Genomic DNA, 17,230 nt, shown 5'->3' with positions numbered 1-17,230 from the left:
TGGAAGGGATTCTGGCGCCTGAGACATGATTGACGTGTCATCTAAGGGAGGGCCTCCAGGCGGTGGGCAAGCACGGCACATATGGGGACCTCGGGCCTCACCAGCCAGGTGTGCCCTGCTGACCTTTGCAACTTCACATGTCCGCTGGCTGGACAGGTTAACAGGTGGACCGTTAGCGATCTGCTTCTTCTCCATCCTCGGGGAGAAATTTTGAAGTGATGGGAAAGTAAAAAGGTCGTTGTCTAGACTTGCAATTATTATTTATATGTGCCCTCATACAGCCGCTTTTCAAATACTACATCCAAGGGTATTTTAAGGATAGCTACAAAGATTTCGTGAAAAGGAGGTATACACAGAATACTAAGAGTTCACGTATTTTCAGTCATTCCAAGAATTTTTGTTGGTGACACATGAGCTGGGATCAAGAACATTAAGAAATCAAGCAGAATGGCTACACCATTTCAAAGACTTCAAGAATCTACATTGGCCAAAACCGGTGTGGCTCAGTGGATAAAGCGTCGGCCTGAGGACTGAAAGGTCCCGGGTTCGATTCCAGTCAAGGGCATGTACCTTGGTTGCAGGCATATCCCCAGTATGGGGTGTGCAAGAGGCAGCTAATCGATGATTCTCTCTCATTGATGTTTCTAACTCTTTATCCCTCTCTTCTTCTCTGTAAAAAATCAATAAAATATATATATATTTTTTAAACTACCTTGGCACCCGATCTAAATGTACCTCCTAATGTGTGCAAAGCGTTGCAATGCACCCTCTAAACCAAACCACGCAGAGAAGAAAATCACGTCATTATTCTCGTGGGGCATGGGGCGGGGTGGTGACGGGGTAGCAGGCCCAGTCTCCACCAGAGCAAAAATCAATAGGAAAACTTCTCTGTGAAGGTTATTATGGCTCAGTGGATAGAAGCAAAGTGGATCCGGGTCGAAGCATTAAGCAAAACGCGCGAAACTCACCACGCCTTTTTCCCAAATGACTGACATCCGGTCCTCAACTCCGTTCACCCCGTTGGGGATCTTAGTGAAATCGTCCTTGCCGAGAGCTTTCTGGCAGGTGTTGAACGTGCAGTTGTCAGTGCCCGTGGTGGTCAGATCACCGCTGGAACAGAAAAGCCACCGGAGGGTGGGGGTGAGTAGGCAGAACGGGCCAGGAGGAAACCACCATAACCTCCTCTCGTCTCCTGACTTCCTTCCCAACCGAGGGTCAGAAAGAAAAGAGTAGCTTTTTCAAGGACCTATTCACCCACTCCCATCCCTGCTGTAGGAGGCACTTTTAGAAAATACTCTTTTTAAAAAAAAAAAACATATATATTATTATTGATTTTTTTTACAGAGAGGAAAGGAGAGAGAGAGAGAAACATCGATGAGAGAGAAACATTGACCAGCTGCCTCCTGCACATCCCAATGCTGGGGATGTGCCCGAAACCAAGGTACATGCCCTTGACCGGAATCGAACCTGGGACACTTGAGTCCGCAGGCCGACGCTCTATCCACTGAGCCAAACTGGTTAGGGCCAAAGAATACTCTTACGAGAAGTGCCAGGATATGTTCTAAGCGCAGTTCCGTCACTTACAGGTTCTGTGATTACAAGTTTGCCTGATGCTCCGTTCCTCATCTAGAAATGGATCATTCTATGGGCTTGGTGACGATTGCTTCAGGATTATTGGCAATAATGAAAGTGAACGTTCCTAGGGAGGAGAGTGCTACACAGGATGTACCGGGGGGTGGGGGAGATGCCCAGGCACAGAGGCGGGTCCTCTGGGGCAGCCCCTGGCTGAATGGGAACGTTGCGGTGCATGGAGACATGACCTTGGCTGAGGACATTGATGTCAGCAGTGACGGGAACCCTGCTTTGGCTTCGAATCACCTTGGGGACGCAGACAAGTGTGGAGGAGGAAGGAGGCTGAAAGGAAGGGGCACCTGAACTCCTGTATCGTCTGCTATGACATGTTCTCTGTTAACGTGGCTACGAGAAGCTGTGCTCGGGGAGTGTCGGGATGTCCATGAACAGTGCCATTCTCACAAAAACATCATCAAGCCGAAACCGGTTTGGCTCAGTGGATAGAGCGTCGGCCTGTGGACTGAAAGGTCCCAGGTTCGATTCCAGTCAAGGGCATGTGCCTTGGTTGCGGGCACATCCCCAGCAGGGGGTGTGCAGGAGGCAGCTGGTTGATGTTTCTCTCATCCGATGTTTCTAGCTCTCTATCCCTCTCCCTTCCTCTCTGTAAAAAATCAGTAAAATATATTTTTTTAAAATACTTAAAAAAAAAAAAAAATCATCGTGTCCCAGAAAGCAGTGTCTCTGAAAGCAGTTTTGATGGCCTTTCATGGAGATCACCTACTCGCAGGTAGATTTTGCTTTTTTACCCACTGGAGTGATTCAGCTTTTGACTGAAACCTATTATTCCTACACACCAGGTACATCTGGTTCCCAGGTTATATCATCATCAGAGGGGATAAAAATCAAGACTCTTCTGTAGGATAGAAACAAAGCATAATGAAGAGGCCTGGCTCTAGGCGACAAGAGACAGAAAAGGAGAGAGGGAAAAATCAGAAGAGAATACAATTTCAGTTAAAAAGGATCTGATGTCTCTATGTCCAGGAGAGAGATCTTGACACTCTTTCATCACCTAACTAAGCCCATGCTCTTTGGTCTCCAGAGGAAGAACAAACAGTCAAAGAGCCCATCAGGTCCAGCAGAATAGAATACTGGGAAGTCCATGGAAGGTCCAGGTGGTGAGAAAAGATCTCTGCTCGAACCCAAAACTCGTCAAACACCTTATTGGGGCAAAAACACGTCACAGCCATCTGCTCAATGATTACTTAGCCAGCAGATTCATGAGGTAGTCAGGAGTTGAAGGGTCCGGTCTCAAGGGGGGCCCCATCACGTAGTGAGCTGCGTGGTGCCAGTCTTTGTTCCAGTAGTGGGTGCCATCTGTGCCCAGACTCGCTGCGATGGGCTCTCCATACACCACCTTCCCTGGAAAGAGAAAAGGAAGCGTTCAGCACCTTAATGGGTTCTTAAAAGAAACCAACCGACACACACACAAATATTAGTCTCTCCCATCTCCATAAAGGATAATAGGAATCCCAAACCTTTAGTGAGCTGGATTTAAAAATAAAAACTACTTTTTAAAATTTCCTTATTGAGGAAGGTATTACAAATGTGTCCTTCTTCCCCCATTACCCTCCCCCACCTCCCATTCATGCCCCACCCCCCCTGCTGTCTGTGTCCATTGATTAGGCTCATATGCATGCATATAAGTCCTTTGGTTGATCTCCCTCCCTTACCCCCACCCTCCCCTACCTTCCCTGAGGTTTTATATTCTGATTGAGGTTTCTCTGCCTCTAGATCTGTTTTTGTTCCATCAGTTTATGTTGGTCACTATATTCCACAAATGAGCGAGATCATGTGATATTTCTCTTTCTCTGCCTGGCTTATTTCACTTAGCACAATGCTCTCTATCTCCATCCACGCTGTTGCAAGTGGAAAGAATTCCTTCTTTTTTTTACAACAGCATCGTATTCCATTGTATAGATGTACCACAGTTTTTTAATCCACTCATCTGATAATGGGCACTTGAGCTTTTTTATGGAGCATTTACCATGTCCCAGCCCATGTGCATTGCATATTATGGTAATGGTTGTCCGCACTCACTGGTATCAGACTTGGTCACGTGATTATTTAGGAATGGCAGCCACATGTGCTGCTTCCAAGCAGGAGTTGTTAAAACCACAGTTTGGGGGAATACCACCCCCATTCCCTCTATCGTGAGACCAGCAGAGGCTGCTCCTTGAGTTGTGTCTCAGATGGCAGAGGCGGAGCCAGCCCATGATGGACAGGAGCATGAATGGGAAACAAAATCGCTGTCATTGTAAGCCAATACTATTTCAGGTCCGTTTGTTACTGCAGGGTAACCTAGCAAAAGCTGGCTGGTACATGTGCCATTCCAATGGAGTCATCTCAAAATCCTACATAGGAAATACTATTAGCTCTATTAAAAGAGGAGGATACAGATAACGGGGTTAAGTGATTTCTCTATAGTTACGTTACATTACACTTGATATCGATGGCGTACAGGAGGTAGAATTTGGGTCCAGGCACTTTGACTCCTATGGTCCTAACCGCTATGCTATACTACCCCAATGACAGTTATCCTACGGGCATACAGAGTTCAATCCCAGTGCATCCCTGCTGCAAATAAACCGGTAACCTTTTCACACCCTTAAGAAAAAAAGCTCCCTCTAAACACACAGTAAGTAAAAGAACACAGATAAAATTGTAGCCAGAAATGCATATTTTAAAAATCATGCAAATGAGGCCATCAAAAGCACACAGTGTTAGAAAAGCTAATGGCGCCAGGGAATTTGAATTTGAAATCAGAATCCTTATCTCTGATTAGCATTTGTCAGAATAACAGGTTCCCTGGCATCTAACCTGATCACAGCCAGGCAGTCACAAAGGAGAGTGCCTGGGAAAGAGATGCTGGTCTTCCAACTGAGCTCGCTCTGGGTCCTCAGAGGCCAGATTTTAGTGAAAATCCTGATGCACGCAGGAAATTCACTGGCTTCCTCCGGGAGCACTCACAGCGGATGCCCACCAGCTGCCTGAGTCACACTAAATTGGAAAGCAGCGCCCTATTACCGCACAGATCTTTTCTCCCTCAAACTAGCCACTGTACTAGCCACTGTCCTCTAGCTAACCGGGGAGTAATGGAAAACCAGGAAAGCGAGGCTTAGTGAAGCCGAGCGAACTTTGCTTCTTACGTAACCGAGTACCAGACCTCAGTCAATGAGAGTTACTCCCCAGGGACCTAGCTGCTCCCCTCCTGTTGGTCAGTGTCCCAGTCCCAGGAAAGGGGGAATTCCGTGAGGATCTCTTTCTGGTGTCTGAAACAAGCAATCGTTTTTATTTTATTTTTTTTAATATATTGTATTGAATTTTTACAGAGAGGAAGAGAGAGGGATAGAGAGTTAGAAACATCGATGAGAATCATCGATCAGCTGCCTCTTGCACACCCCCTCCTGGGGATGTGCCTGCATCCAAGGTACATGCCCTTGACCGGAATCGACCCTGGGACCCTTCAGTCCTCAGGCTGACGCTCTATCCACTGAGCCAAACCAGTTTTGGCACAAGCAATCGTTTTTAATATAAACTAAGTGCTAACGTGCTATTTTCTGGGAAGGTAGCAGGATGGACACACTGCTTTATTTGCGGGCACGGAGAGACCTTTCTATTCCAAGAGGACTTCTTACAGGCGCGTAAACATTGAGAAACTCAGAGACCTGATCAGCAATCACGTTGTGAGTTGCCAGCTCAGGAGTTCCCATGGCACTTTCTAATCTAGGAAAGGCCCTGGTCCCTTGTTCTGCTCAATCGTTTGGGCCATCAAGGTGATGAGGGAACGCTGATCCAGAAGTCCTACAGTCGTAATGGCGCTCGGGAAATATTCCAAGTGTCAGCACCTACCAGCCGTCTGCCAGGACTGTTTTGAAACCAGAGAACAGCTCATTTCCTTGGAAGGGCTTTAACCCCTTTAAAAGGTGACCGGCAGCTCTTCCGTATCCAGCAAGCTCTTTGTTAGCGGGGCTAGTTTCAGCAGCCCCTCCATGAAGCATCTGGAAATTCCAAAAACTGAAAAGTGGAAGAGGAAACATTCCCAACTGCTCTTCCCCTACTTCACAATGGTCCTAGACATTTTCAAAGGGCCGAACAGCGTGCAAGAAATAGAAAGGGGGAAGCGAACAAGGGGCCTGGAGAAGCCATACATTGGAAAATCAAACTGGGCAATTCAGCGTAATTGTGGGTTCTGTGAGATCCGGGCTAAAAATAAAGTCATCGCAAAGACAGCTAACATATGTATAGCCCTCTCTAGTTTGCAAATACAGCTTGGAGGTCATGTATCTCATTTGACCTTCATGGCAACCCTCACGCTGGTTTGACAATGAACTGATGCTCAATAAGATTTAACTAAAGTGCCCTAACCGGTTTGGCTCAGTGGATAGAGTGTCGGCCTGCAGACTCAAGGGTCCCAGGTTCGATTCCGGTCAAGGGCATGTACCCTGGTTGCAGGCACATCCCCAACAGGGGGTGTGCAAGAGGAGGCTGATCAATGTTTCTCTCTCATTGATGTTTCTGACTCTATCCCTCTCCCTTCCTCTCTGAAAAAAAAAAAAAAATTTAATTAAATATATATATTTTTTAAAAGACTAACTAACGTGCCCAAAACGCTAGGGTAGTAAGTGGTTCACCAGAATTAGAACTCTAGCATTCCACTAGCATATCACACATATGCACTAGGTTACTAAGAAATGTGCCTCTTTTCATTTCTTAGTAAAGAGCATGTATTTTTATTTTTTTTTTATGTTCTCTTTTTCATTGTTGTTCGTTTTTAAATTGAATTTATTGGGGTGACGTTGGTTAATAAAACCATACAGGTTTCAGCTGTACAACTCCATAACAACACCTATGCGCACACTGCATCCTGCACTCAGCACCCATTTATCCGCCTTTGCCCTGTCCACCTCCCTCCACTTCCGCCTCCCTTTCCCTCTGCTCATCACCATGCTGTTGTCTGTATCTGGTTGTTTTTATTTTTTGCTTAATCCCTGCACCCTTTTCACCCAACCCCCAACCCTTCTACTCTCTGACAATTGTTAGTCTGTTCTATGTGTCTATGAGTCTGCTTCTATTTTTTTTATTTTGTTCATTAGATTCCACTCCCTGAGTGCATGAATTTTGTGTACCGCGCCTCTAGTTAGATAATAAGATTGTGTTGCTTTAAGCCACTAAGTTTGTGGTAGTTAGTGCAGCAATAGGAAACTAATTCACCTTCCACAAATATGAAATAGTATATGCATAAGGCCATCGCCGTGGTCCTAGTTGTAGCAACGTAAAGACTGGACACAACCCAAAGAGCCATCATAAGAACTAGCTGAACAAATACAGTGGCAAACTCCGCCCCTGTAAATTAGAATAAGCAAAGTCTCTCTACCTCACATTAGCTGACTTTTAGGACATATTTTTAGTAGGAAAAAAGTATGGTACAGAACACTGTGTATAGCATTTTATCTTTTATGAAGGAAAGAAAGAGAAGTAATAATATGCATATATTCTTTTTTTCATCCAGAGAAAAATTATAAAGATAGGCTAGAAGTAAATTAATAAAAATAATCACTTTGATGAGAATGTATTTTAACATATAATTTTGCGTCTTACGTATTAAAAAGTAAAATTTTAAATAATTTAAAATGAAATTAAATGTTCATACTTGCATTTCCTATCTAGGATTTACATTCCTAAAACCTTCCCTAGACTTTTTCTCTGCTCCTGATGGAATTCTATCTCAAAACAAATTTAATACCCAAGATCAAGAAACTGTTTCCTGACAGATATGTCAAAATTGCAGCTTGCTGGAGGGTTAAGATCGCACATTTCTGCTGAATTTACTGTTTTGGTTTTTTTAATCATATTCTGACATTATGGATCTGATTGACAGGCTGAAATGGTACAGGACTTAAAGCAAATAATTATACAACCCATTTCATAAGGTTAGCAACAGTGCCATCTGGTGGCTATAACTTTAAAACTGAAGTATTTTCTTTCTGAAGTGTGTGCTCTCTTCGCTGAAATCACATTATATGTAGGGGAGAAGGGGAGCAACCAGAAATGGTTGGTAGTAAGACCTTATTAACTTCTGTGTGATATCAAATTAATTCTTAACACAAAATATGGATGGGTTACTTTTTTTTTTTTAAATCCTCACCCAAGGATATGTTTTTATTGCTTTTTAGAAAGAGGGGTAGGGAGAAAGAGAGGGAGAGGAAGAGGGAGAAGAAGAGGGAGAGGGAGAAGGAGAGAGAAGCATTGATCCCTTGCTTCCCATTCACACCCTGACCAGGAGTCAAACCCACAAGCCCTGATGGGTAATCGAACCCACAACCTTTTGGTGTACAGGATGATGGTCCAAACAACTGAGCCACCTAGCCAGGATCACAGATTACATTTTAAGAATGCATTTCAGCCAGGACCGGTTTGGCTCAGTGGATAGAGCGTCGGCCTGCGGACTGAAAGGTCCTGGGTTCGATTCCGGGCAAGGGCATGTACCTTAGTTGCGGGCACATCCCCAGTGGGGGTTGTGCAAGAGGCAGCTGATCGATGATTCTCTCTCATCGATGTTTCTAACTCTCTATCCCTCTCTCTTCCTCTCTGTGAAAAATCAATAAAATATACTTAAAAAAAAAAAAAGAATGCATTTCAGTGGCACAAAGTCTTACTGAACCTTCATGCAACAAGATGCAATCTTGAGAAAGGGATAGCGTGTCCCCCAAAATGTTTACACACACTGAATAATTATAAAGGCGGTGCTTATTAAAATACACTTCCTGTTCAAAACTGACCTATCAGCTATTAAAGTGTGTTTACATTTAGGGAGGGGGAAACACCCTGTATTTTCGTGTCTATTTTTATAGTTTTCATAATCGATATTATAAAAATGCAGCCAGCTTTAGTTTAAACAAACAAGCAAGCAAACAGCCAGGATGGTTTATAAGACTCTATCTGATTATTTGGGTTTCTGAAAGTGAAATGATAGAAATGACTACCATGTCTCAGGACAGCCTAAAACCACTGAATAAAACCCACCTAATTTGGTTTCATCCTGAACTAGTACTGACAAATGACAGAGATTATTTCTCTACCCAATTCTTATCAAAAATACGAGATCCTCTCCCTCTCTCTCTCTCTCTCTCTCTCTCTCTCTCCTTTTTAAGTGATGACTACTTACATATTAAATTGAACTACAGCCAAAACCGGTTTGGCTCAGTGGATAGAGCGTCGGCCTGCGGACTGAAAGGTCCCAGATTCCATTCCGGTCAAGGGCATGTACCTTGGTTGCGGGCACATCCCCAGTAGGGGGTTTGCAAGAGGCAGCTGATGGATGATTCTCTCTCATCGATATTTCTAACTCTCTATCCCTCTTTCTTCCTCTCTGTAAAAAATTAATAAAATATATTTTTTAAATAAAAAATAAAATAAGGCATGTAGAAGGGATGGCTAGGGAGAAGGAACAGTTGTGGACACTCATCAGGCAGCTCTCTCATCAGCAAAGAGAGCGTGCAGGTGTCCCCCTCGCCCTCTCCCGAAGGCAGGGTCACGGGGGCATTACCCTCTCTCCTGGCGTCGGCGATCACCTTGGCCGCCGACCGGCTCATCACGTGCACCACGTACAGCGGGCAGTTCACGGCGCTGGCGATGGTGATGGCCCGCAGCGTGGCCTCCGCCTCCACGGCCTCCGGGCGGCACAGCTCGTGGCCCTCGGGGCCCGTGATCCCCAAGGCCAGCATCTTCTTCGCTCCCTAAAGAGGCAGCGGGAACACACGCATGAGCACAAAGGGCTTCCTAAAGGCAAACGCCATGGTGTGTGGGAGAGAAATGCAGGGGGGAGGAGGGGGTGTTAGGTCTGTTGGGGGGGGGGGGGGGGTGGCGATGCATGGGCGTGTGTTTGGTAAAAACAAATTCAACGCTCTGAGATGCTCCTTTTCACAGGCATGGCTCACAATTGGTTTGATAGAAAAGGTGAAAAAGTTAGGAGATTAGCTCTAATCATTCTTTAAAGGGCAGTCTTTATATTTAAGACTTTATTGGTTCAGGACAAACAAAAAATATGCTAATCCCCAACATTAGGTGCTTTTTGAAATAACTCATGGTATTATCATAGGTAGTTAATTATAGTTTTAACATATATTTTTTTATTGATTTCAGAGAGGAAGGGAGAGCAAGAGAGACAGAGAGAGACAGAGAGAGAGAAACATCAGTGATGAGAGAGAAACATCAGTGATGAGAGAGAATCATTGACCGGTTGCTTCTTGCATGCCCCCTACTGGGAATCCATCCCAAAACCCAGGCATGTGCCCTGACCGGGAATCAAACCATGAACTCTGGGTTCAAAGGTCCACTCTCAACCACTGAGCCACACAGGCTGGGCTTATTCTACTTGTTCCTGAAGCAGTCTTCACGCCCCCCCTTCCCCGGCCCCGCACACACACTGAATGATCAGGTATTTCCCTCTCCAAACTGCTGCACCTTCCTCGCCAAAAAGGCAGGAAGCCAAGACCGAGCGTGGGGAAATGCCTGCTCTGTGGCCACGGCTAGGAGGTGGAGCATCCGGTGTGAACCTCGGTCTGTTTGGGGTTACAGCCCCCGCTCTCCTCCCACTCCCCTCCGCGGCCACCTGGCCACCCGGCCTGATCTCACCGCCTCTAATGAGAACTGAGCCTGGGGGGGAGAGAGAAACCAGCTAACGGAAAGGGGAGGAGACAGCAGGCAATCATAATGAACCAAGGTGAGAAATAAAATGCCACGTCGATTTCCTCCAGAGCACTTTTCAATACCAGTTTCTGAAAAGAGGGGCACGTGAAACAGCTACCTCATACCCTGCTTACGTCATTCTGATTAAACCGGCGTCCACACTTTTGGCATTCTGAAGCAGCAGCCTGAGCTACTGAAAAGAAGAATGAATGAATGAATGAATGAATGAATGAAAAATAAATAGCCGAAACCGGTTTGGCTCAGTGGATAGAGCATCAGCCTGCAGACTGAAGGGTCCCGGGTTCGATTCCGGTCGGGGGCATGTACCTTGGTTGTGGGCACATCCCCAATGAGGGGTGTGCAGGAGGCAGCTGATCGATGTTTCTCTCTCATTGATGTTTCTAACTCTCTATCCCTCTCCCTTCCTCTCTGTAAAAAATCAATAAAATATTTTTTAAAAGAATGAATAAATGAATGAATGAATGAACGAACGAATAAATAAATAAATAAATAAATAAATAAATAAATAAATAAATAAAAAAGGCTGGGCTACACAGAGAAAAATATTTGTGTTTTTATGGTAACACGTTTGAGATCTAACATAATAGCTGGTTTGAGAAAGGAAAAATCCTTACGCACATACATTCAGAGCAGAGACTCAAGTACATAAAACCGAGTGTTTCTAAACCTCCGGAAATTAGTTTCCTCCCACGCGCTGGCCGCTTTCCCTCCCCGGGGCCGGTGTCTCCGCCCGGCGCTGCGGCCGGTTCTCACCTCGGCGATCAGGTCCCCGTTCTCCGCGTGGACCTGAGCGATCGCCCCGATCTCCTTGCACCGGGAGAAGGCGGCGTACAGCTCCGCGTCCCCCACCATGTACACGTCCTTATAGGCCATGAACATCTTGAAGGAGTTCACGCCTTTATCTTGGGTAAGGATTTTCATTTCTTCCTTCACCTAAAAGGACACAGCAGCAAGAAAACGTCACTGTCTAATTTTTTAAGATATCTTTTTATGGATGTCAGAGAGGAAGGGAGAAGGAGAGAGAGAGATAGAAACATCAATAATGAGGAAAAAATCATTGATCGGCTCCCTCCTGCATCCGATCAAGCCCACAACCCAGGCATGGGCCCTACTGGGAATCCAACCATGGCCTCCTGGTTCAGGGGCCAAGGCTCAGCCACTGAGCCACACAAGCTGGGTGTCACTGTTTAATTTAAAGATAATTTCAAGCTGAAACCGGTGTGGCTCAGTGGATAGAGCGTCGGTCTGCGGACTGAAAGGTCCCAGGTTCGATTCTGGTCAGGGGCATGTACCTTGGTTGCAGGTGCATCCCCAGTAGGGGGTGTGCCAGAGGCAGCTGGTGGGTGTTTCTCATCGACGTTTCTAGCTCTCTATCTCTCTCCTTTCCTCTCTGTAAAATATCAATAAAATATATTTTAAATAATAATAATAATAAAGATAATTTCAATACTTTCCAGAACATTGCATCTGGAGGAGAAGGAAGTAAAATAACAGTTTAATTATAGAAAAAAAGAAAGAAAAAACACATGGCAATTACGGCCTTAATCTTTCCCCATATTAGACTCCCTTCCATCTGCTGTGACGATACTTTTAAGTCGTGGAAGCATTTATAGTTTTTCTCCAAAGTACTTCATTTGCAACTTGGAAATAAATTTGCAGCATCCATCTCCTAATATGAGGACACCAACCCTGCCAAGACCTTGATCTCAGACTTCTAGTCTCCAGATTGCAAGAGGGCCCAGACCGGGCTGAGGGACACCCCCACCCCTGTGCACAAATTTTGTGCACCGGGCCTCTGTAAGAAAATAAATATCTGTTGTGTAAGCCCCCTCTGTTTGTGGTTCTCTGTGACAGCCTCCCTAGCAAACTGACACGTGTATGGAACAAAATTTGTGTGTTAACAAGATTCACCAGGTAACCATTGGCATATGGAGGGGGTGTGAAGCACTGGTGAAGGTGAACATCATCACTTTTGCCCCAATAACGTAAGAGGAAAGGAAAGAGGGAAGGGAGGAAGGCAGGATGACCTAAAAGCAAAAGAGATCAGATGCATCGCTTAGAATGGCATTTTTGGAGAAAAAATTAACTTTAGCTGTGAACTATGAACCTTGCTATTATATTTGCTGATCTACCCGTTAAACATGGATTACTTGTTTTATATTAACTTGGTGTCTAAAGCCCAATTTCTAGAGGGAAGTGGGGGTCAAGTTACCTGGTAACGTCAAATAAAGCCAGCCTCCTGACCCCTTTCTGGCAAAAAGACTCCTGAGTTCAGTCCAATGTTGGGGGGGGGGGGGGGGGGAACATGCTGCTGATTTGAACCACAAGTAAACATTTCTTCTCATGTACACATACCAGTTTAAATGGGGAGAAATGGACACATGTTAGCATCCCTCCAAACTGGTTTCCTAATCTGAGCCAGGCTGCGGTTTCTGCCATGGCCTTCGAAGACGTGGAAGGCGGTTTCAGCTCCATCAGGATGCGGTCTGACAGGCTGGTGAGGTCAGCACAGCTTTGCAGAAAGGGCACCGGCCAGGGGACACTGGGAGGAGGCCGGAAAACGTTCCTCTGTTCTCCTGTCTCTCTGCCGTGCACAGGAGTGGTGGTGGGCGGATGGGGGCGGTGCGGGGGAGAGAGGGAGGAAAGTATGGGAATGGAGGCATCCAGTTTTAAGTGGGAATTTCCTTGGATTATTTCCATAAATTAACCAGTTCTAATTAAAGTTCAGGTCTGTGGAAAAATACTATGTAAAGGAGTCCGGAAAAGCTGAATTTGAGGAAAAGAGAGACCAGCACTTTTTGAAATAGCACCTCAGCTTTGGATCTCTTTCTTTCTTCCTCTTCTTAGAGAGAGTGGAAGGGAGAGAAAGAGAGAGAGAGAGAGAGAGAGAGAGAGAGAGAGAGAGAGAGAGAGAGAGAGAGAGAGAGAGATTACCTTCCTTCTGCCTGCTCCCTGACCGGGCAGGAGATCAAACCTGCACAGCCACGTACATACATCCCTGTGCCCTTTACCGGGAATTGAACCTTCAGACCCTTCACTGTGCAGGCTGACACTCTAACCACTGAACTACCGGGCAGGGTGGGAGAGCAGTCCTTTTTAAATCATACCATGAACTAAATATTAGGAAAGGCTAATGTGAACTGGTATGAAGGACTTCTGCTATCATCTCTATAGGATTTTTTTAAACATCAGTTTTGGAGGTTGACAATAACGTACCAGGAATCAAACTTCAAGAGGCGCAAAAGAGCCGGCCAGGAGAGGCCTTCCCTCCGGCTCTGACCGCCCGCCACCCGCCCGGGCCCACCTTTGGGCTCACCTGGTCGCTCCACCAGGTCACGGCCACGTGCAGGCCGTAGTCGCAGCAGACGGCGGGGTCTGCCCAGCCCCGCCAGGTCTCAAAGGCGCCGAGGAGCGAGCTGCCCTTCGGAGGGATGGCGAAGTCCATGATCATGGTGGTGCCACCCGCCAGCGCCGCCTGGAAGCAGAGGAGGGTCCAGCAGGTGAGACGGCCATCTGCTGCCCAGGTCACTTATCTCCGCCCCCCCCCAAAAAAAAAACACATGCATTCGCAAGCCCCCAGGCAAACGGGACCGGCCTGAGAGATGGCACAGAAGTGCTGCCTTTAAAAAGCACAGAGAGCTGAGACCAGTTTGGCTCAGTGGATAGAGCGTCGGCCGGAGGACTGAGGGGTCCCGGGTTCGATTCCGGTCAAGGGCATGTACCTTGGTTGCAAGCACATCCCCAGTAGGGAGTGTGCAAGAGGCAGGTGATCTATGATTCTCTCTCATCGATGTTTCTAACTCTCTATCCCTCTCCTTTCCTCTCTGTAAAAAAATCAATAAATATTAAAAGAAAGAAAGAAAGTCAATGTGAGAGAGACACATAAAATTAGTTGCCTCCTGCGGGCCTGACCAGGGCCAGGGATCAAACCTGCAACCCAGGTCCATGCCCTTGACTGGGAATAAAGACCTGATGCCCTAACCACTGACCGACACCAACCAGGGGGGCTGCAATGCAATTGTATTAAGCTTCAGGGATGTTCCTCGGTGTGACAATCACTCATGAAACCGCGTTCCCCTAAAAGATGTATAAGGAAGGGCCCATGCTAGAGCTTTTTTTGCCTTCACACAACTCTTCTTACTCATGGGGTAACCAGCTTTACCCAGCAAACCAGTTGGTTAGAACACCACAGTCCCTGCCCTGGCTGGTGTGCTCAGTGGTTAGAGTGTTGGCCCAATTACCAAAAGGTTGCAGGTTCAATTCCTGGCCCTGGACAAGGCACATGCAAGAGGCAACCAATTCAACCACATCGATGTTGATCTCTTCCCCTACTCTCCTCTCCTCCCTTTACTTCCACTTCCTCCTCCCTCCCTCCCTCCCACTCTCTCTAAAAATCAGTGGAAAAGGTATCCTTGGGTGAGGATTAACAACAAAATGAAAAGGACACCGCAGTGCCAGCCACCTTAGACACTTTCAATATTTGCTCAGTTTCTTTCCACATCCGCTGCTTCTAGAGTCAAGTCCCAAAATGTCCCTTCGACTCGACCGAACACTGAAGAATGAGGAGCGCTCCGCGGAGGGAGAAGCAGTGAAAGCTGAACATTTATTTCACATTTCTGTGTAAAACCTGATTGTTTTCGCTGCGGACTGACTCCGCTCCCCTTTCATGTGTAGTTCGACGAACAAAACGCATTTACCTCTTCTAATCTGGGCTCATAAATCAGTGCTTTCAGCTCCTAATTACCTTGGCGGTTCTCCCTTGAAAGCCTTCCCGGGTTTATAAAAAGCTGCCTTTGCTGGGAGGACAGCTTGTGCTGTCTCAGGCGCACGTGTGACGGAACGTAAACTGAGATAAACTCTAAGCAGCAGCGGGGTCATAATCTTACAGAACACGAGATTTTATTGAGGAATGTATTTGGTTGTAAATCATTATTGAAAGCATTTTCTCTCTCCCCTACCTCTCTTTTTCCCCCTTTTCATTTCTAAGCTCATCACTATGACTTCACTAAAATCAGTCACAGGACTTGCTCCACCCAAGTTCCGGCAGTGCCTTTGGGCTGGAGGGAGGAGGACGCCAGCTGCATTTGCAGCTTTCTCGGCTGATGAGCATCACTGAAGCTTAATACAACTGCATTGCAGCCCTGGATGGTGTGGCTCAGTGGTTAGAGCATCAGGTTTTTATTCCCAGTGAAGGGCACGGACCTTTCAAATCCAGAAGCACATTCAGCTCTGCACAGCTGTCCTCCCCAGCTGTGAAATATTCATCCCTCCTACTGTGCAAAGCAGACTGAGGAGTCACCCTGGACCTTGACCTTGCTTCTTCCTTACACAATGTGCCTTTGTGCCCCTGGCTACTGGCACCATTTTGCTGTGCCCAGAGGCCCAGAGTGCCTGGGGTGGTGCAGGACGCCATGGCGATGGCGCAAGTGTCCTGCCCTGTCCCAGGCCGTTCAGCGCCTATGTATGCAAATTAACCAGTCGTCTTTGTTGGGTTAATTTGCATACTCACTCCTGATTAGCCGGTGGGTGTCGCGAAGGTACAGTCACTTAGCATGTTACTCTTTTATTGGGTAGATTATGAAGGCCAGGTAAAACTGCAGCTCCATATGCTCTAGTTGCCTGCCACCGAGAACAAAGACCACGGTGTTCACCTCAATCACTCCAACCACAGTGCCTAACACTTAGAGGCACTGTTCCCCAGAAGCATTTGTTGACTGAAGTAACGGAACCTGACCAGCCACTTGGAAAATCCTTAGCTTAGGGCCACTCTGTATGAGATGGCAGTGACAGGGCCCAGAAGTGTCACCCCTGGGGAAGACTGACTCGTCAGCAGAGACGAGAAGGTTGGCCACACCTACACAGCCCTTGTTTCAAAACGGTGATATCTCCCATCTATTCTTTTAAAGGCCCATTTGACTTTCCCAAAGGTCATTTGTTTCCTCCAAGGTCTTTCTCCCCCAACCCTTTCCCCTCTAAGGATTGTATGTAAAGCCTCACATCCTCACTGCCTCCTTGAGTCCCATTTTTCTATATCCTTGCATGCACCTGAATTTTAAAAGTCACTCTTCTCTCTTGCTAATTTCTTTTGTCAGTTTAATTTGCAGCCCTAATAGCGAAACCTAAGCGGTTATAGAAAAAGTTTCTCCTCCCTGACAGCAGCATAGTGAAAGCCTTAATCTCCGCACTACTTCTGGGTGCCATTGGGAACCCGCCTTCCGGACAAATGAAGGCGGAAACGGTGGAACTGAAAAAATGGTAGAGACCTCAAGCATGGAAGCTGAAAGAAGGCGAGTCCTAGATTCTGTCAGGTTCAATTCATATCACTTCCTCAGTAGGGCCAAAGCCCTACTGAACACTGAAAGTATTACAGATACATTCAAAAATAAGCCTGGCCAGCATGGCTCAGTGGTTGAGCATTGACCTATGAACCAGGAGGTCAAAGTTTCATTTCCAGTCAGGCCACATGCCCGGATTGCCAGCTCGATCCCCAGTGTGGGGCATGCAAGAGGCAGCCAATCAACGATTCTCATCATCGATGTTCTATCTCTCTCGCCCTCTCCCTTCCTTTCTGAAATCAATAAAAATATACTTATAAACAAAAAAGGAAAAAGATCATTTGGAACTTGACTTGTCAAAGACAGATTGTGTCTCCAAAGCAAAATTGGAATCCAACTGTTCTTTTATAAACTAGTGAGTTTTTCTTATGAGTAAAAGGCCTCTGTTTGTGTCTGTGTATGTTATACATTATGTTGTAAATGTAAGATAATTTCCTACCTCCTATTAGTATTGTTAAAATTAATTTTAAGGCAAAAGTTTTATAAGATTTGGTATTCTAAAATTCTCAGAAATATAGACACTAACTCAATTTTTTTTTCAAGTTCATGTGATC

The 17,230-nt window shown here is 46.1% G+C and overlaps 1 protein-coding gene across 7 annotated transcripts in view; it reads right to left on the bottom strand.

Moving 5' to 3' along the window:
* DPYS (dihydropyrimidinase) overlaps window positions 1–17,230 on the bottom strand; it is a 67,634-nt gene that overhangs the window by 46,875 nt on the left and 3,529 nt on the right. For all 7 annotated transcript variants that reach the window (XM_045581334.1, XM_045581331.1, XM_036436604.2 and 4 more), the window contains exons 2-6: window positions 13,658–13,816; window positions 11,095–11,274; window positions 9,179–9,368; window positions 2,835–2,991; window positions 969–1,110 (exon numbers count right to left, since the gene is read on the bottom strand). In XM_045581334.1, the coding sequence (XP_045437290.1) occupies window positions 969–1,110; window positions 2,835–2,991; window positions 9,179–9,368; window positions 11,095–11,274; window positions 13,658–13,816 (828 nt within the window). The remainder of the gene's footprint in view (window positions 1–968; window positions 1,111–2,834; window positions 2,992–9,178; window positions 9,369–11,094; window positions 11,275–13,657; window positions 13,817–17,230) is intronic.

Source organism: Pipistrellus kuhlii, unplaced genomic scaffold (genome assembly GCF_014108245.1).
Source record: "Pipistrellus kuhlii isolate mPipKuh1 unplaced genomic scaffold, mPipKuh1.p scaffold_m20_p_14, whole genome shotgun sequence".
Taxonomy (NCBI): domain Eukaryota; kingdom Metazoa; phylum Chordata; class Mammalia; order Chiroptera; family Vespertilionidae; genus Pipistrellus; species Pipistrellus kuhlii.
The sequence above is the reverse complement of the archived record's forward strand: the minus strand, read 5'-3'. Positions and strand labels throughout refer to the sequence as shown.